The sequence below is a fragment of the Ambystoma mexicanum genome, chromosome 11 (genome assembly GCF_040938575.1).
Source record: "Ambystoma mexicanum isolate Mex_15411 chromosome 11, UKY_AmexF1_1, whole genome shotgun sequence".
NCBI lineage: Eukaryota > Metazoa > Chordata > Amphibia > Caudata > Ambystomatidae > Ambystoma > Ambystoma mexicanum.
The window spans coordinates 671103513-671124817 of NC_090934.1; the positions used below are offsets into that span (position 1 = coordinate 671103513).

Here is a 21305-nt window from a genome sequence, read left to right on the forward strand (position 1 = left end):
ATATAAAAGATGGCAGGCTTTGAGAACTCACACATTTTTAGGCAATGCGTAAGGAGATTACATTATTTGCCAACGATCACACTTTGGTTAAGCAGCGCGCTACAAGCCCCTTGTTTTATGTCCGGTCTCTAGCTGACTGTTGAGATACATCGCATGACCCCAACGAGCCACATTTAAGCAGCACGAAAAAAAGAAAATGACCGGCTAGAGATGGCCAGGTATTTTTGTCCCCAATGCATAAATTAAAAGCTGGAACCTTAAATATATGCAGAGTAAATGAACATGTGTCTTAAAGTGAAATATACAAATGTAGTTCAATTGACATTCCCCTTAGAAGAACGTGTGTAAGACAAAATACTACCAGAAAAATAACCTGAGAGAGAAAATGTTCCAATAAATATGCTGGCAAAATATAAAAGGTGCTCATCATTTAAAACCAGCAATCTGTAGTGAAATATTCCCTGGAAAACAAAATACCAATACAAAACAAGTGCTTGTGCTCTTGTGGGCAAGCATCTGGGTAAGCATCTGCACTGGGAACATGACAACCTGAGCAAAATCCTGGTTGCCAAACACATGAGAAAGGTTGCTGACCTCTGAAAAAAAGATGCTCTGTCCACCAACATGTGTCCTTTACTTGTGCTCTGAAAAGCAGCCACAATCAGGGGAAAATAACTGCACAGTGTCCATGATTGCAACCTCTCTCGCCACATCCTGGGCAAACGCTCACGGCTTACTTGCCCTCTCATCATTTGCCCTCCTCACTCCCATGTCGGACTTTCAACAATACTCTGCTTTATAAAGACAACTTGAAAAGTACACATACCATAGTGTCACTCAAATATATAAATCCTTACAGAACTAACTATTAGGCAAAAAGTGTACATTTGTGGCGGTATTCCTGCCGTCTTGAGTGGGAGACCATAAATACCAGAATGCAATCCAGAAAAAGGCAAATAAATGGCCTCTGACATTTGAAAATGTACTTTCGAGACTTATAACAACATGTAATGTGTGAAAGGTTTCAGTGTTTGTCAAATGCAGGGTTCATATATGATGTGATGAAAATATTACATTCTACCAAAAATAAACGCTTGTTGGTGTTAATGTAGTTAGTTTAAAACTGTTCTTTGTGATATCATTTAATTAACCTGGTGGTGGGCATAGACTTGGACAGCTAACGTGTGTTTCTGTGTGTTTTTAAAATGAAAAGGCCAATTTGCATTTCTTATGATGGAAACGTCACGAACACCTTATCCAAAAAAGTGCCTCTTAAAAGGACCATCATTTGTAATTCACCCCCACTTTAAATGCTCTGCTTGAAGAAAGAAACTGATAAGCAGTAATAAAAGTCTAACACAGGTTTCGCTCACGGGTTAGTGTATTTGTCCACACTGCCGAATACACATCTTTATGGAACCAGAACAAGCCACTTGAACACGTGTTGTTTCCTCAGCGTTTGTATTTTCTTTTGAATAAATTGAGAAACCTGTCGACTTCATCTCATGATATTTACAACTAGAATTAAGTCACTCATTTTGAGAAGACTGGTTTAAACAAACACTGGCAGGCACTTTGAATGCAAAGCCTGATAGTAAGGCTTGATTAAACCGAGCTCAAAGAGGAGGAGTTTTGGTCAGGCAGAGGCAGGAATGGGTGGGAATGGTCATAGGGATTAGCATGGCGATGGGTGGGAACATAAGCAAACACCACCTACAGACTCTGTGTCCCTCCTCATACCTCATTCCTCCCTGTCTGTACCCAAATGCCGTTCCTCCCGGTCTATACTCTCAATGCAATAGTTTCGGTTTATAGCTATCTAATAGCCCAAACTAGAAATCACAGCAGAAGATACGGATTCCTGTCGCCTAGCAACACATAAACATACCTCCAGCACAAGGCATCGTGTGCGAGGTTCGGCATCCCTCCCTGCACGTCTATTGTTCTAACATGCACACAACAGAGGTGAGCACGTGACACATGCTCTTCCAAGCCTACACATGTTCACCGTGATTGCTGTTTAGGGCTTTTGGACGTAAACAGCTTGCTGAAATCGGCCTGTTGCAGAAAATGGTTTGGGAATGCATTCTAAAAAGTGTGCAGACCAGAAATGAACAGGAAAATGCCGTTCAAACACAAACATCATTAACGTCCCTGATACTCTTTGGGTAGGAAACGCCAACGTATATATAATTCCCATTGCAAACACAGTGATATTTAAGCCATGGCTGGCAGGCTCTCTAAAACGTTGGTTGGGAAGGACTAAATAGCCACTCTGGAAAATAATGCAATCGCGGGGAAGGAGGGAGGGGGCGCGAATGGTAGAACACTGCTTGAAATGTCTGTCATTGTTTAATGACGTGTTGCATTTATACTCCTCTCTTTATTTTGGGAAACGTGTCATTTGTAGAGATGATAGTGCTTAGAATAACAAGGCGGCAGTGAATATAATCCCTGTACTTCAGGTTGCTAATTGCTCTGCTTTCCATGGGTTAAATATAAAACGCCTCCTCGGTGTGGTCCTCTGGAGAGCACCGTGGCACAAGCGCAGGACAGTAAGCCCATAACGATCCTTCTGATCTGACGGCGCACACCTGAATCAGTACTCATTTCAGCCCCTTCTGCCCACACATCAAAATAAGGATGGCAGCAAGGCCCAGGGCCTCAGAGGAGCTCTAACCTGCTAACTTAAGGTGCACGACAAAATAATTGAGCACATTTCAAAGTGGCAACAGAATAATGCGTTCTGAGCTAGGAATTGGCTGACTTAAAATTAGAATGGGCCTGATTCTTGGAAGTGTTTTAAAACGGCACAATCCCATAGGAAAACGTATGAATCAGGCTCAATGGGTTTCGGGGATAGGGAAAAGGGAAGACTGGCCCACCCAACCAAATTATGCATTATTGTGCTTGCAAGGCAGCTCTCTCCTGTCACTGTAAGAAAATTACCATGCGCCCAAAGGGAGCCCACATGGCCAAAGATATGTATTTTCTTTGCTTTTGGAATCAGTTCCAAACCATGCAAACATAATTATCTGACATTCATCCTCAGAAAGGATGTCAATTTGTGTAAAAGTTGTAAATGTGACAACATAAGTCAACACCCCCCACCCCCCAATCCAGAAAGACCCTCTCTCTCCCCTCCTCTCTTTTGTACTCCAGCTGTTAATGGGAGACACTGCACCATCCTGGCCCCTGGAGACCCCACTGTGGGGTCAGTCGCACATCTTGAGCATATGCTAATACCTGGCAGCCGCTCCCTACACTTGGAAGGACTGCCCGTACACTCTGGATGAATAAAGCATGCGTTTTTGTGCCCTGGTTTCATCATTTAGCTGCTACGCAAAAGGGTGTAAGGAACACAGGGATAGTTCTGTTACCTACAAGGGGCCAAAGAGATTGCAAACTTGAGATTACAGTGTTATTGAACTCTCCCCCCTAATCCCCACCCAAAATCCCTTTCTTTCACTGCTATCATGCTTTTATTCACCTATCTGCAGCTGTTGCACTCACTTTAAGCCAAGGTGGTGCACTTCAAGAAATTCACACTCTGCATTCTATTTTTTCTGCACCTAGTTTAATCGTGAAGAGCCCCTGTAGGGTTGCAGGATCACTGATACTGACGTCCCGTTTCAGTCTCAAAACCTAGTAACTTGTGGCATTTATGGGCAGGAAGAATTTACTTTTGGCCTGTGGCTGTGTGCCCTGTGAGAGAACAGTTTGGAGCTTGTGGGAGGCAGAATAGTAGACTTCTGGGAGAGACAAATAGAGATTCGGGCCACAGTCTCGAACACCTAACAAATGACTTGCCTCCCCCCACCCCCACCGTGGGCCCTTTAAGCCACTGAGCATCGCTCCTACACATTATAGAGTGAGGTTTGACTGCCTCTCAGCTTGCCATCGAATATACTAAGGATGGTGAAACGGTTGACTCTTGCTCAAATTTCAAGCTGCCCTTTCTCTGAACCAAAAGCATTTATTTTATTTTTTTATTTATGAACCAGATATAGCGCTTTAATCCAAACCGCTGGACAACAAAGGAGGAAACGGCAGCACAAAATTAATGTGGATTGACAAGGAACTCACGAAAAGTGCTCACAGTGAAAGGAAAACAGTTTAGGTAGAGAGAGATTTAAGAAGAGGATTTTTGAGACATTTCTTAAAGATATATTGTAGTCCATGTGCCCCAAAACAAGCATCGGCGAGTTGGCAGTGAGGTGAGGGGCAGGAACAAATATCCAAGGAGAGGGAGTTCCAAAGTCTGGGAGCTGGGAGTAGGAAAGAGAGAAACTGTGAGGATGTACACAGAGGACGGGGAACAGACAGAAGAAATTCAGAAGCAGAGCGGGGGCCATGGGAGGGTTGATACAAGGAGACAAGATAGCAGAGATAAGGGGGGAGGGGCAGGGCATGAATGCTCTTAAAAACAAGACTTAGAGACTGAAAAGGACACCTCAGTTTCATAGGAAGCCAGTGAAGATGCAAGAGATAAGGAGAAATAGGAGAAGTAGAAGTGAGGCACAACCGAGTCCAAACTGCAGAGTGAAGGATTGAGCGACATGGAAGGATAGAGTAGTTAGGGAGGCCAATTAATAAGGAACAACAATATTTAAGACAGGACAGGACAATGGATTGTAATAGTGTCCTGGTGGAGGAGAAAGGCAGATGATGATGAATTTGTGGGATATTAAAAAGATGGAATTGACAAAAACCCACAATGGTAGCAATTTGTGGTTGAAGAGAAAGAGAAGAATCAAAAATTAATCTGAGGTTATGCGCTTTGGGACTTATTGAAAGATGCCTCCTCTCATACCCATACAAGCTACTTGTCTCTCATGTAGTGCATGGTAATGAGAGGAGTTTCTTACCAATTTCCGTCATCTTCCAACTCATAGATGCTTGTTTTGGTGCACATGGGGTACAGTGCATCTTGAGACAGATGGAGCGAAAAAAAAGTTATTGACAGTGGCAATGGGACCCGTCTGCAAGAGGTCAGTGCAACGTGCGCAGGGTTGCAGCTTGTTTTGCATTGTAAGGCTCACTCCCTCCTTCCACTGACTGACTGACTCCCCTCTTAGATCTCAAACTACCTTACAATATGCACAAAAATCCCCCACGGACGCAGCCAAAGACCTAGACATTAGCACATCAACACTAATCGAACCATATAACGCTCCAATGTTTTCTCTCCCAAACATATAGAATGCGGATTGGAACAAAGGAACCGAGTACTACCAACCTCCACCCATCAAAACCACAACACTGCTATTCCACTAATGACACTTTCCCTTTCCTCACAGAGTAACGCACAGCAAGGCCAGCAGGGTGCTATGCAAGCCCACTCGCATTATATTAGACTGTGCAATGTTATTTACAATGTGTCTGTGTCTCTGTAAAACAGTAATACATTTGAGCAGTACTCAGTTCAGGTAAAGCGCCATAAAGCCAAAAGTAAGCCTGCACATGTAAATTGATAAGTAGACTCTACACTCCTTTTGGGACTAACAGTCCCATGCAGCTGTCTATTAGCAGAACAAGGTAGCTCAGCCTCGGAGCAAGAGACAGCCAGCCTCCCACAACACTATAATCATCACCATGAAGGTCCTGCAAGGCCTCAAGAACTCCCTGGAAGCCCGGTCCAGGGATTGCTCCCAGAGAAGCCACCATTCAAAATCCACCCTAATTTAAAAGAGCCTGTTGGTCCTCCCATCTTTCCGCTATCGAACCTGGCTGTTTGTGGACTATGGTGCAAGTAGGGATTGTATGCACCCCAGTTACCTTGTGCATGGTGTCAATACTCCTGGGTGCACCACTGGCATTGTGGAAGGGTTAAAAGCATGAATGCTGCCGAGTCAAAGACACATTTACACCACTGTCAATAAACATTTCACACACAAAGGTGCCAGACTGTGACTGCATCCAGGAGGACAGACACCGGCCCTTCTCTCCCTATGCATCCTGTTTGGTGTGCAGCCACATCCACCTTAAACCAATCTAATGACTACAGCCTGCATGATGTAAGGAGCTGTGGGTTCATTGTCTCACTACACATGGGCACATATTATTATACTTCAATAGCCTATTCCCTAGTAAGTCACCAGACTGTTGTACTGTGAACTAAAATCAAGTCCTGTGTGACATGACAAGACAGAAACTCTTAATAATCCTTTTGACATCTGGTTGCCGGTTTACTGTATTGGTATGACCGCTGCATTACCTTGCCTTTTATTACCAACAACGTCCACCTTTATACAAAGTCTATTCTTTGATAGGCCACTCTTGGTTCAGGCTTGGCTGTCTCAGAATATTCTGGAGTGTGACCATGGGAATATTGTATTCAGATACCTAGGCAGAGCCAGCAAACTCCCAGGAGTGCCCGGGCAGACTGTGAAGCACCTCATGCATCCAACATTACATTGTATATTAACTTACAGTGGTCCAAATCTCAATTGGAAGCAAAACCCCAATTTCACAACACTTAAAGACATATCCTCGTCCTCTGTTTTTCAGAAATATGGCCCACCTAAGAAGCCTAAAAGGCACCCATGGTATCACAAAACATTCTTCACCCACTGCATCCATCCCTCTCTTGGAGGCATCTCTGTCCTGCTTTCCCATCCTTGTCTAGCACATGTTCATTCCACCACCGGATTAAGGTCTGGATACACCTGCACGGGCAAAATATGGTATTGCACATATAAGGCTAGAAGCTTTGAAATGTATGTGTTGGTGATTTGGGCACAGGATAAAAGCCTGATAACATAACTGGGGACAGCAAACAGTGCATGCTGGTAGAATAAATGCATCACTGCTGTTGCTAACGAACCCTACGCGTTTTGCAACACGGTTAAACATCGCAACTACACAATGGTCTGCTTCCTTTCCCATTACATTAAATGTAAATGGTAGTTATATGTGGAAGAGACTCCCCAAGTTAGGGTTTCCTGAACTTTCTGGGGAACGTTTGACGGTTCTCTGAACATTTGTGTGGCTCCCTGATCAAGCATGGACGTGTCATTGGTCATTCATACCGTCGCAAATCAAGACCTCATGCTTCTGCCTGGTTTTGCTTTTGGTCAGACTAAAGTTCTGACTTTGGTCTGCGGGTGCTCCTGGGCGATGTCGGGGTATTAAAAATATGGGTAGATGGAAGACGGGGGATGGTTCGTGGGTGGATGACAGGTGAATTGATGGTTGGAGGAATTGAAAGACTGATGGATTTATACAGGGATGGACGGACGAAATTGGGGATGGATGGGCAGCTGTGCAAATAGGTAGTTGGAATGACATTTAGGGCTTGATTTTCAAAACATTGTAACCTGGGAAAGTCGCATTGGAAGAATTTGTGTAAATCAATCCTCTCGTTTAGATTTGCAGTACACTCAATTTCATGCCAGAATTATTCTTTACAAAAATGTTTTTTGTTTCAAAAGCTAACAAAAGTTCAATTGACTTTTAGCTGCCCAGAATGGGCTGACATGTACTGTGTGGGTATATTGGTAAACGGTAAATACGTTTCAATAGCAGTGACAATAATTGCCCCATTTAAGAAAGCAGTGATCTGCCGACAGGTTTTTAAACCCCAAATCCTAGTGCTTATCACTTGAGCACCTCTTTTTGTTGTTGTTAAGAAACACAATTTTGTGGCATCGGTGTTGAAATGAACACAAAAAGGTTCGACTATAAACGAACATGGAACAGTCGCGTTGGCTCAAGTGTGTTGTCTTAGAACAGTACCTTTTAAAAATGGCCACACCAGAGGCATTTTTATAGATCGTGGATTTCTGGTTTACATTTCTCAGCGCCTGCGAGTTATTGTATTTTTTTAAAATCATATGTATAACAAATGTTAGAGAGACACAGGAAGCCTGAACTTTTGTTCCCAGATTAAAACCTGCAAACTACTGAAATTTCTGGACGAATCATTGCGTTCCCCACATTATTGACTTATAACTCCACAGAAAAAAATACTTACAGATCCAGACTAACAATTTGCAAGCATTTAGTTTTCTGAATATTCGTAATGCTAACTTTACACTATTGTAAAATATATACATATGTGTATTGCAGGGGTGTATTCTGGTACCTATTCCGTTGAACGTGTATATATTTCAGACCCACCCCAGTGTATTGCAATGGAAGGCAGTAAAGGACTGGAAGGCTCTTCCTCTACCCCTCCGCTCTATTACTTCCTATCCCTCCGCTCTATTACTTCCTATCCCTCCTATTACTTCCTATGCCTCCGCTCTATTACTTCCTATCCCTCCGCTCTATTACTTCCTATCCCTCCTATTACTTCCTATGCCTCCGCTCTATTACTTCCTATCCCTCCGCTCTATTACTTCCTATCCCTCCTATTACTTCCTATCCCTCCGCTCTATTACTTCCTATCCCTCCGCTCTATTACTTCCTATCCCTCCGCTCTATTACTTCCTATCCCTCCTATTACTTCCTATGCCTCCGCTCTATTACTTCCTATCCCTCCGCTCTATTACTTCCTATCCCTCCTATTACTTCCTATCCCTCCGCTCTATTACTTCCTATCCCTCCGCTCTATTACTTCCTATCCCTCCGCTCTATTACTTCCTATCCCTCCTATTACTTCCTATCCCTCCGCTCTATTACTTCCTATCCCTCCGCTCTATTACTTCCTATCCCTCCGCTCTATTACTTCATATCCCTCCGCTCTATTACTTCCTATCCCTCCTATTACTTCCTATCCCTCCGCTCTATTACTTCCTATCCCTCCGCTCTATTACTTCCTATCCCTCCGCTCTATTACTTCCTATCCCTCCGCTCTATTACTTTCTATTCCTCGGCTCTTTTACTTCCTATCCCTCCTATCCCTTTGCTCTATTCCTTCCTATCCCTCCTCTCTATTACTTCCTATCCCTCCGCTCTATTACTTCCTATCCCTCTGCGCTATTACTTCCTATCCTTCCTCTCTATTACTTCCTATCCCTCCGCTCTATTACTTTCTATTCCTCGGCTCTTTTACATCCTACCCCTCCTATCCCTTTGCTCTATTCCTTCCTATCCCTCTGCTCTATTACTTCCCATCCCTTATTTTGTACTACTCTTAATCATCATCTCCTTCATCTAGAAGAACAACTTTGAATACGTTTTCTCCTTTTTTAACATTGCATTTTATTGTACTCAAAAGTGTGTGCTTTATGTTTAGCGTGTTGGAGCAAAGCGCTATATGAGTTACAAATAAAATAAAAATGCAAGGCACATATCCACTTCGTTTAATTGGTCATCCAGTGCAGTTATGGGCTTATGCTGATGGCCTGGCTGTTCTTGGTTGTACTCTTATAGATCTATAAACCATATGTTGTGGATCATAATGTATTAATTCATTTTAAAAATTCAAAAGTGGTGATCTTTCAGAAAAATGAAAAGTGAGGTGTATTCTCGTGAAAATAGGCTTATTGGATTTAGATGGACCTTATGACTATGCATACCAGGAGATACTGTTTAACTATAAACTACCCAGTGTGCCTCATCTTGTAACAGTAGCGAAAAAGCATTAGCCTTGGCTAGGCTGCGCACCTGATTAACTTTGCAAACATCTTTGGGTCTATTTGGTGGAGGCCATAACTAACAAATTTTGAAGCTAGAAGTCTAAAAAAAATAGACTACGGTGCTAAGGTATTGGTTTGAATCCTTGACTGCATTGAATACGATGCCGGGTTTGACATGGAATCACTTAGTGGGTGTTCACAAGTCCAGGCCCTCCAGGTTACACCAGGACTGGTCCCGGTGGGGGGCCAAGTGATGGCCGCAGCATTAAGATTGGGTTGCAAGCTACATTATTCGTCAGCAATCTTATTAAAAAACGTTTTCGCAATGGTTTGATTAAAGGCCAGTCTCCTGGTTTTTGAGCGTGTGTGCAGGGCCGGTTGCCACTGTCAAAGTGGCCAGTTGGGGTAGATTGTTTTCCTTATCAATGGGCAAAAATAAATACAATATTCAGAAGAAATGATTAGGTCTATATTGGACTATTGCCACTGTTTAGCCTATTCTTTTGAAAGGGGAATAACTATATTGTACAGCCTGTGTTACGCCCATAGACATGTCTATGATGTTGACAAATTACCAACTAGAAGTTGTGTTCTTCAACGGAGACTTTGATTGGTCCTGGTACGGTCGTTGATGGGTGCATGTTCAAGGATGTTTGTATATGCTGCTTTTAACATAGCATGCTCCTAGCTGGAAAGCAACAGAGCCCTGTACTACAAGGGATACAGTGAGATTACAAGACTAAAATAGTGTGTGTTGAGTGGAGGGAGGGTCGAGGTGGTGTTAGCTGTGGCATCCAGGAGTTGAGAGAGAGGACACAGAGGGTGACAGGCAGATGGCGCAGGTTAGCGAAGGATGCCTTGGTTAATTTGTTGTTGTAATTGTAATTGGTTATTTATAACGACCTTAATAGCAAATGTTTCTAAGTGCGGACACGGGGTTCGATCCTGCTCTGCTCGTCTTCCTACCAAGGCGAGCATGTTGCCCCTGACCTATCCTCCCGAGACGAGGATAAGAGGAAAGAAGATGGATTATGCAAATTGCATAATGCAGAGGGCAAAGTATAGGTTGTGTGCTTCTTGAAGGTCTGACCACGAGCTATGGGGATTGTGCTGAAAAATATATACAGGGAGTTAAGAAGGTATGATGGTGAAGACACGTCGGTGTCTTTGATGAACACTGATAGCAGCGTTTAAATGCACGGCTAGGAGCATTCTTTCCCTACACGAGGACCAAGGCAATGAGAACACGAGGCTTCTCTGTTCAATAGAAACTCCGAGACAGATCGAGTTCGCCAATGCTAGTCTGGAGGAATGTGTCTATTGTGTTGACATCACCCTGTGATCTGTTCATTTGAATTGGTGTGTGATATATGATTTATTGTGTATGGTTTGTATAAATCTGACCTACAAAGAATTAGGAAATGTATTGTTATAGTTAACAGATATGGCGACTGACAGTTATTTATAGGACATTATGAACTGAAAAATACCACTATTTATGACAATGTCAATGTATTAATGTTTGTGTATCATGGATGTTAATGAAATTGAAACATCGATGTGAAAAGTTCGGAAGGAACTGAGCATATTAAGGTACATTAAAAAAAAAATATTAAACAGATTTGCCAAAATTCTAACCTACTTCCTGCACACGCACATTGGCTGTTTCGTTTAAAAGTTAAGTTTACTGCTTTGGCTGGAGAAGCAAATAATGCCTTTGAAAATGAGCTTCAATTTCTCTGCGCCAACATGTTTGATCGGCAGACGAAGCATTCGTTCGAGTACGGGGACGTAAACGCCTTCCTCGGATTTGTGACTGGATGGCAACTTTCTCACAGTTCTTGCTAACTGTCGCACTAAGGGTTAACCGCCTCCAGACACAATCCGAGCGTTGCCAGTCGGAAGAAATGCGCTGCTTTGCAATAATTGCAGGAATTCTGGAAGCGATTAGGTTCGCATGCAGTGGCGTGTAGTCGCTGTAACCAGACCCTGGATCCAGGGGTGCCGTGCCTTTTCATTTTGTTCACAGGAAATACCGCCACATGGCAGCATGCAACGCTGGGAGTGCCACTAACTCTGTACAAGGTTAAAGATGTACAGGACGGGGCATGCGTCATTCCACAAAATCTGACGAAGAAATACAACTTGACGATTGGCCACTACCTATCTGTTGTGGGTTCCTGTCTGGCAGCCATATATATGTTAAGGGTCCCTGTCGGGGCCACTGCCTATCTGTTGAGGGTCCCTCTCAGGGCACTGCTTATCTGCTGGGGGTCCTTGTTGGGCCACTACCCATCTATTGAGGACCCCTCTCTGGCTGCCTCCTTTATGTTGAGAGTTCCTGGCAGACCACCACCTTTCTCTTGAGGGTACATGTCTGGCCGTGACCTATCTGTAGAGGGATCCGATTGGGACACTACATTTTCTTCTAGGGGTCTCTGCTTGGCCACCATCTATCTATTGAGGGTACCTGTCTGGCAACACCCTATCTCTTGAGGGACCCTACTTGGCCACTACCTATCTGCTGGTTGCCAGGCCACTGGCTATCTGTTGGGGGTCCCTGACTGGCCACCACCTATCTGTTGCATGAACCTATCGAGCCACTACCCGTCTACTGGGAATCCCTGATGAGCCACTACCTATCTATTGAGGCACCCTTTCTGGCTGCCACCTATCTGTTGAGGGTCCCTGTCGGGCCACCGCCTATATGTTGAGGGTTCCTGTAGGGCCACTGGCTATCTCTTGAGGGACCCTTTCTGGCTTCCACCTATCAGTTAAGGGTCCCTGTCGGGCCACCACCTATCTCTTGAGGCACCATTTCTGACCACCACCTATCTGTTAAGGGTCTCTGTCTGGCTGCCACCTATGATTGTCCCTGTCTGGCTGCCACCTATCTGTTCAGTGACTCTATCAAGCCCTATTTATCAGCTTGGGGTCCCTAGTGGGCCAATACCTATCTCTTGAGGATACATGTCTGGCCGCGACCTATCTGTAGAGGGATCCGATTGGGACACTACATTTTCTTCTAGGGGTCTCTGCTTGGGCCCCATCTATCTATTGAGGGTACCTGTATGGCAACAACCCATCTCTTGAGGGACCCTACTTGGCCACTACCTATCTGCTGGTTGCCAGGCCACTGGCTATCTGTTGAGGGTCCCTGACTGGCCACCACCTATCCGTTGCATGAACCTATCGAGCCACTACCCGTCTACTGGGAATCCCTGATGAGCCACTACCTATCTATTGAGGCACCCTTTCTGGCTGCCACCTATCTGTTGAGGGTCCCTGTCGGGCCACCACCTATATGTTGAGGGTTCCTGAAGGGCCACTGGCTATCTCTTGAGGGACCCTTTCTGGCTACCACCTACCAGTTGAGGGTCCCTATCGGGCCACCACCTTTATCTTGAGGCACCATTTCTTACCACCACCTATCTGTTAAGGGTCCCTGTCTGGCTGCCACCTATGATTGTCCCTGTCTGGCTGCCACCTATCTGTTCAGTGACTCTGTGAAGCCCTATCTGTCAGCTTGGGAACCCTGGTGGGCCAATACCTATCTCTTGAGGGTCCCTGTCTGACTGCCACCTATCTGTTAAGGGTCCCTTTCTGGCTGCCACCTATGCGTGTCCCTTTCTGGCTGCCACCTCTCTGTTGAGTGACTCCATTGGACACTACGTATCTGTTGGCGGGGATCCCTGATGAGCAACTACCTATCTCTAGAGGCACACTTTCTGGCTGCCGCCTATCTGTTGATGGTCCCTGTCGGGCCACTGCCCAATCCTTGAGGGTTCCTGTCAGGCCACTGCCTATCTCTTGAGGCACACTTTCTGGCTGCCACCTTTCTGTTGAGGGTCTCTTCTGGCTGCCACATATCTGTTGAAAGTCCCTGTCTGGCTGCCACCTACCTGTTGAGGGTCCCTGTCTGGCTGTCACCTATCTGTTGAGGGTCCCTGCCTGGCTGCCACCTATCTGTTGAGGGCCCCTGGCTGGCTGCCACCTCTCTGTTGAAGGTCCCTGCCTGGCTGCCACCTATCTGTTGCGTGACCCAAATGGTCCACTGCCTATCTGTTGAGGGCCCCTGTCTGGCTGCCACCTGTCTGTTGAAGGCCCCTGTCAGGCCACTGTATCTGATGAGGGCCCCTGTCTGGCTGCTGTTGAGGGTCCCTGTCTGACTGCCACCTATCTGTTGAGGGTCCCTGTCAGGCCACTGTATCTGTTGAGGGCCCCTGTCTGGCTGCCACATATATGTTGAGGGTCCCTGTCTGGCTGCCACCTGTCTGTTGAGGGCCCCTGTCAGGCCACTGTATCTGTTGAGAGCCCCTGTCTGGCTGCCACCTAAATGTTGAGGGTCCCTGTCTGGCTGCCACCTATCTGTTGAGGGTCCCTGTCAGGCCACTGCCTATCTGTTGAGGGTCCCTATCTTTTGCACTATCCTGTGAGCGTCTGCTTTAACATCCTGAACAAAATGCAGACATTGACTGCAGCAGAATTCGAACGGAAGGATCTGCAATGTGCGCAGAGGCGTTGCTAGGGGGGGGGGCTAAGGAGGCTATAAACCCTCTTTTGGTTGTAGCCCTGGATAGAATACAACCAAAAGACTGTAGCTAGCCCCCAGTCCCGACAGTTCTGACATTAGCGTAGCCCCAGATCTTTTTCCGACCTAGCAACACCCCTGATTGTGCGAATATTTGGTTTTACAGCATTTGTCAATCCCCGACGGATTCCCGACTACATTTCACGACACTCATGTGAAAGGTTTACAAGTAAATGTAGATTGTGTCTGCTCCGCATTTTTTGTCAGTCTTTGGAATTAAGGTAAATTGTGCAATGTACAATATTGCGGCAGTATCAAAAGTTTATAAATCACTGTTCCTACGTCACACGCTTCTAAGCACTTTAATAATGGCATTGGGTTGTTAATCAATGTAATGATCCAAATGTGTGACCCCGGAACAGATCTCTTGGGTGCGAGCTTAACTTGCCGAGATGCACGACCTTAACTCGCTGAGATAGAATGCAGCACGCACCTGAAATCCACCGACCGTAGAACCAAATAATTGCCGGCTGAATAGTGCCCAGCCGGCGAAAACGCTGCGCTTGTCTCCCTTTCATCCAGCAATGCGCCCGACGACCTATGGCTCCCTAATTGTTTCAACGGCACCTGCAGCACCCATTCAAATAACTGTGGCCACCCGTGAAAGTACTGATACGCTCACAAGGGGCCTCAGCATGACTATTGCAAAGCAAGAAAGAACCCAAAATATGTTTCACGGGTTTGTCGTTACATTGAAATACCTCAAGAAATCACCACAAGAAAACGTTCATTCACTGCTGTTATTGGCCGATTATTGGGAGTGACCCACCATGAGCACCAACGCTTCCAGAACCAGTCACAGCAAGGTGTTTCTGTGCAACCCTCCCCCCCCCCCCCCCCCCATGGAAACTCAGTGGTACACAGACCTGGCACGTCCGAGGAAGGAACCGACCGTTACCACCCAGAGAAAGAGAACCGCTCAAGAGAGGTGTGTGCACCAGTAGAAAATAAAAGGTACACACTTGAAATTACGTCCAGGTCACACAATTACAGCAGCAAGTAAGGGAAAATCCATATGCACCGGTCAGGTTTAAAGAATAAAAGGGGCACACCTTTTAATTTCACTCAAGGACACACTTTAGCTTGAGTGCGTTCAGAAAGTGTGCATCTTGTAAGTTTCCAAAAGGTCACGCCTTTACAGTCCTAGGAACAATGCATGCGCGTGCACACGAGGCATTTAGAACCTGATTTATAAACCATGTTAACACGTGTTTGTAAATCAGGCCCTCATGGCGCACAACGTTTTAAGACCCCAGTGGAAGGCTCTTAAAGGTAGACCGTTACTGTATGCACGCGGCTGGCACATTAGTGGCTAAAAAGGTGGATCGGGTGTAAAGACTAGTATCCAGGTGCAGGAGAACAGAAATATTCCACCAGGTGTGCGGATCCTCCACTAGAACAGTGCATATTCCCAAGATAAAACCCACTTGATTGACTGCAAACGGTCATCGGTGCATTTGCACACACAAACGACAATAACTAGAAGTTAGCAATATTTGTTTTCTTTTATTGTATCCCATTTTCTGAGGTAAAGGAGAAACCGTTGCCCTATCCCGAAAGGCAACATTTGTTTCTGTAGTAAGTGCAGAAGGAACACCCCCAAAAACGCTTGGACATAGTTTGCAATAAACAACATCCGCCTAAGGTCTCTTGTGTGTGTGTGTGTGTGTGTGTGTGTGTGTGTGTGTGTTCGTCCTGGCCGGAGGGGAGGCTTTAAAAACAAAGCTGAGAACGGGCCCTGCACGCGCAGTCCAGCACTGCATGACGGGAGAATGGGAGGGTCAACTCTGGCTATCGCAAAGGCCTGCCCTGCTGCTCACAGGGAACTGCCGCCTGCGCCCGGGTGCCTGGGAGAGGGCCCTCTGTAGTGCTAAAGTTTGCGTGTGACTGAGGGCACGACGTCCCCCCCCCACCCTTCGCGGGGTACCACGCTCACCGACAGCCCGTTACCCCGGTTTGCATATATATTTGGTGAGCACTGCACTCCGCGTTGCATTCACAGTCATGGCCCCCAACAGAAGCTCACACGTCGGTCTCTAGGGGGTCGATGTTCAGGCAGTTTTTCCGGGGGTTGCCGCTGCCGTTGCCCGTAGGGTCCTTGTCGCACAGGGCCTCCTTGATGCCCTCTTCCATCTCCAGGTACTCGGAGCGCTCCTCCTCCAGGGAGGAGGCGGTGGAGCTGCGCAACCTGCGCAGCAGCTGCCCGGGCAGAAGGGCGCAGTTGGCGGCGGCCGTGCCACCAGCCGGGCTCTGCTCCTCGTTCTCAGTCTCTCGGTGGTAGAAGTAGTTGAAGTTGGACACGATGACGGGCACGGGGAGCGCGATGGTCAGCACCCCAGCTATGGCGCAGAGCGAGCCCACGATCTTCCCGCCCACAGTGATGGGCTTCATGTCCCCGTATCCCACAGTGGTCATGGTCACCACGGCCCACCAGAAGGCGTCCGGGATGCTCTGGAAGTGCGTGGCCGGCTCGTCTGCCTCGGCAAAGTAGACGGCACTGGAGAAGAGGATGACTCCGATGAAGAGGAAGAAAATGAGCAGCCCCAGCTCGCGCATGCTGGCGCGCAGCGTGTGGCCCAGGATCTGGAGCCCCTTGGAGTGGCGGGACAGTTTGAAGATGCGGAAGACGCGCACCAGGCGAATGATGCGCAGGATGGCAAAAGACATGGCCTGCTGCTGCCCGTTGGCCTGCGGCTGCTGCTGCTGCGCCAGGTCCGTACCCAGAGTGATGAAGTAGGGCAGGATGGACACGATGTCGATAGTGTTCATGATGTTCCTGAAGAAGTCCGCCTTGCTGGGACAGGCGCAGAAGCGCACGACGAACTCGAATGAGAACCACACGATGCACACCGTTTCCACTATAAAGAAGGGGTCGGTGAAGGTGCTGCGCGCGCCCTCTGCGCCCAGCGTCTGGTTCAAGGTGCCCGCCGGTAGCACCAGGTCCTTTTCGTCCCTGAACTCGGGCAGGGTCTCTAAACAGAAGATGACGATGGAGATGAGGATGACGAGCACGGACACGATGGCGATGCCCCGCGCGGGACTCGAACTCTCCGGGTACTCGAAGAGCAGCCAGAACTGGCGCTTGCACTCGTTGTCGGGCAGTGGGCGTTCCTCCTCCTTCACAAAGCCTTCGTCCTCGCGGAACTTGAGCAAGGCTTCGGCGCCCAGCTCATAGAAGCGCACCTCCTCAGAGAAGACGTCGAAGGGCACACTGACCGGCCGCTTCAGCCGTCCCGCGGACTGGTAGTAGTACAGGATAGCATCAAAGCTGGGCCGGTTCCGGTCAAAGAAGTATTCGTTGCGCAGGGGGTCAAAGTAGCGCATCCTCTTCTCTGGGTCCCCCAGCAGGGTCTCGGGAAACTGCGCTAGAGTGCGCAGTTGGGTCTCAAAGCGCAGCCCGGACACGTTGATGACTACTCGCTCGCAGCACTCCAGGGGGCTGTAAAGTGGGTCCTGGGAGGACTCTGGGGGTGGCGGGGGCACAGAGGGACCCTCAGAGCAAAGGCGCAACAGCAGAAGGGAGGCCGCCTCCTCGTCCTCCCCCTCTTGCTCCTGCCCCATGCCGCTGAAAGCGAGCAGCCGACCAGCCTCCCAGCCCTCGCCGCCCTCCTGCGGCTGCAGCATGCGCTCCTCCGAGCCGCTGGGGGCCAGCTCTGAGGGGAAGGTGCCTGCACATTCGTTGCCCTGGTGATGTGGCTGCTGCCTGCTGCGCTCCCTGCAGCTCAGCAGCCAGCGGGGCTGCAGCCTCCTCTTTTTCTTGCCGAGGCTCCGCAGGGGCTCCTGTTGCTGCGTGGAGGGGGAGGAGGGGGCGGCTGGCGCTCCGGGGTGGCCTTGGCAAGGCGAGGAGGCGTGCACCTGCGGCAGGTGGGTGCCACCTCCACTGCCCCCCTCGGAGGAGTTGGCACGCGTGTGGGCCAGGCGATCCCTCTCTCGCTCCCTCTCCCTTTCCCGGGCGGCGACCCGAGCCTGGGCGTAGCCATAGGGCAGGTGGCTGTTGCAGCCCGAGCTGTCCACACTCACCATGGCCGCCTCCATCTTTTATTCACTTTTAACGGTACTTCGGTGGCACTTTGAAAGGTTTTGCCCTTTCCCCGCATATGTCTATCCCACCATGAGCCATAGAGTGCAACGCCAGAGACGCCTCTTTGTGCCGGCGTCAGTTCATCGGTTCCAAATAACCGGCGAACCCATGGCAGCTCCTCTACCTGACTCCTGCCACGCACTTTCAATTCACAGCCAACAAGGAATGTAGGGAAGTGATGATGGGGTCGGTGTAGGCTTGAAAGTACTGCATGTCAGGTGTGAGGAATGCAAGCTGCGTTCATCTGGTTTCTTTTTAGACTGGCTGGCCATACGATTCATCAAGAGATGGCACCCAGCGCCGACCCCTCACCCCTGCATCGTGGCACTCTCGGCTCCTGTGCGTTGCAAGAACTTCCGCCGTGTCACGCGCATCTCACTTCCGTCCCATACAATGGTCCAGGTGGGATGTGTTGGCAGCGCCATATCATTGTCGGCATCACCCCGCATTTCTCCCCTTAGTGTAACCAACAAAACCACCCGCGAGGAGCAATCCCTGAGGACGAGTGAGTCTATAACAGCTTCAGAAGTTCCAAGAGTAGTTTGTGGTCTTTTTGCATCTCAGAGAAGAGCTCACTCGCCCACGACCCTTGAAATCGCCAAGAAACAGATCTTTTGCAGACTTCCAAATGATTCCAAAGAAATAGAAAAGTCGTCAAATAAGCAGATGTGCCTTGTTGAGGGCTCTCATGTGATGACGGCCTCTGTGGTGACAGGAGCCTGCGAAGGGCTGGGTTTCTGCGGCCTGGCGCTCGTAATCCGGGAGAGGCGGAGGCAGCTGGCAGCCATCACTCAAGAGGGGAGGGCCCGGCCATCACGGCTGGATCGGCGTCCTGCGCCCTCGCCGCTTCAGCGTCGCCTCCCACTCGGGGGGTCCCGGGAGCGAGGAAGCAGCACTGGCAGGCGCCCACCTCTGCCGCTGGCTCTCCATCTACGGCAATCAGGCGGAAGAGACACACCTGGGGGGAATGAAGCACAAACAGAGAGGAAAGACGCGTTAAATGTGTCCTTAGGGGCGCACTGGCATATCATTCACAGGAAGCAGCAGCCCCTCCCCTCCCTAGGCATAGTAGGCCTACGTTCAAAATACACATTTAGAGTTTTAGTAGGCAGGCCAACCCGTTCCAACCCCATGGTTGCAGTTTAAGTTAAACTATTAAACATCATAAAACTGCACACACAATTTGTCATATAGCAAACACAAGGGCCTGTCCCCGAATAAATCAGGGCAGGTGCCCTCACTGGAACTTTCAGTATAGTACAGCATAGCAGTATAGCACACAACAAATACCGGGCAACCACACACGTCCTGCGTGTTGCGGGTACCTCTGTTATTGTTTTCCCACTGCTCTGCTACTGGCGTTAGACTAAAGTTACCCCATTGCGTGCACCTTTCCCGCTCAGCCAGTGCCACCCGTGTAAACACCGTTTTGTCTTCAAGTCCCCAATACGCGGCGAGCAGCTATTTCCTGCACATATAAATCGCATTATTTCTGGAGAATTAGCAACGCCGCGCCAGATGAACCGCTCAGGCAGCTGTCACTCCAATCAAACCATCCCACAAAATGGTAGCCTTACCGTGGGAGCTTGAGCCGCACGCCCGGGATGCGAAAGTCCCGCAGTGTGGTGGGCCGTTGATGTGTGATGTCAAGGTTGGATGTTACACGATTCTCTCGCATCCTTAGCACCGAAATCCGGATGAACGGGGCCAGTGGCTGAATCTCAGACCGTGATTTGATGACTTGTTTTCCAGTGCGCTGGCCAGCCCGCCTTACTTCCAAACCCCGATTAGAAATTGCGAATACAGAATCAATCACTGGAGTTTTCTGGCCGCCCGCCTTCTTTCTTTGGGCAGTACGGGGGGCCCCCGTCCCAGAACATTGACAGCAACAGTAGCGGCCGCTGCCAGCTTCCCCTCGGCCAGCGCTTGAAGTGCAGGCGGCTGGTCCTCCTCGCCCTGCGGTGTCGCTCCCTCTCCTGCTCGCCCTCTGCACCCGCGTCTGCGGTGAGCAGCCTTTATTCCCAGGCCGGACCCAGCCGTTGAGGAAACTCTGCTCAGGCGGCGCAGGCTGTTATGGGAACAAGTGATGTGAGTCGTCTCCAATTCCCAGTTGTGCTTGTGTACTACTGGAGAACGAGCGCCTGTGCTGAGCCTGATTTATTCCCAGTGCTCGCCGGCTCCAGATCAGCCCCATGTGGCCTCCGACTGGAACTGCACGCACCGTTCAAACAAATGTGCATTCTCTTCCCCTTTGATTGGAATATTAATTATTGAATGCTCCAAACGTGAATTATAGATATGTACCGCCCATAAAAAGGCATTGCTTACGGTAACATTTGGAGGAGATATATGCTTTTAAAGTAAGCGAGGGGCGCGGAGGGGGATGGGGGTGCGCAGATGCACTCCTGCTAATGAATGTGGTACCTCAAAGTCCAGAGGATGTTTGTGGTTTTGCAGTGAAATGTGCAGGCGTGTCTCTAGGTTATGCAGAACCATACATTCAATTTCCTGCTTCACATTTAAGGGGCGTTTTAGCGGGTAAAGGGACACAGGCCACCCTCTCATCCCCAGCAGATGGTAAGGGGTAGGCGGTCAAGTTCATTTTTAATAACAACGCCCAGAAAAGTATTTTGTAAACAAACTACGGTTACATGAAGCAAGAAAGTGTGGCATCACAAACACAGAGCCGCAGTTAAACGTCAGTGAATAAACCGAGGCAATCGCAAAATATGGGTTCAGATTTTATTTTGCAACAGTGTGTTGCATGTCACCTCTCCTGGGAGTATAGTAGCTCCCAGGATTCGTGTAATGGTCACATGGTGTTACCCATGTGACCGACCTAATTGAAGGGACTATCCAGTTCCTGCTCTTCAGTCGAACCAAGAACTGACTCCGGTGTGATTCATTGTAGCACCATGCTGGTGCCACACCTTATTCAGCAGGCCCACTGGTGAGGACCTGCATCAGGACGGTGCCCCTGCAGGGCAACACCGTCCCCACAGATGGATTGTGCCATGTGACCATGGCTGTTGGTGCAACCCCAGCCTGGGTGCCCCACTCCGGTGTGGAGTCAGCAGGGTGAACACTGCCTGGTCTTAGCTGCGTGGAT

General features: G+C 48.5%; 1 protein-coding gene across 1 annotated transcript; it reads right to left on the reverse strand.

The window, feature by feature from the left end:
- Positions 1–15601: 15601 nt before the first annotated feature.
- KCNA4 (potassium voltage-gated channel subfamily A member 4) lies at positions 15602–20325 on the reverse strand. The gene is made up of 2 exons (XM_069623527.1): positions 19774–20325; positions 15602–19154 (listed from the first exon to the last, which is right to left on the reverse strand). Exon 2 carries the CDS (start codon positions 18148–18150, stop codon positions 16138–16140), a length of 2013 nt encoding a protein of 670 aa, XP_069479628.1. The 5' UTR covers positions 18151–19154; positions 19774–20325; the 3' UTR covers positions 15602–16137.
- Positions 20326–21305: the final 980 nt, after the last annotated feature.

Excerpts from the sequence above, each read along its gene's own strand:
- KCNA4 (XM_069623527.1), bottom strand. The coding sequence starts at position 18,150 with ATGGAGGCGGCCATGGTGAGTGTGGACAGCTCGGGCTGCAACAGCCAC.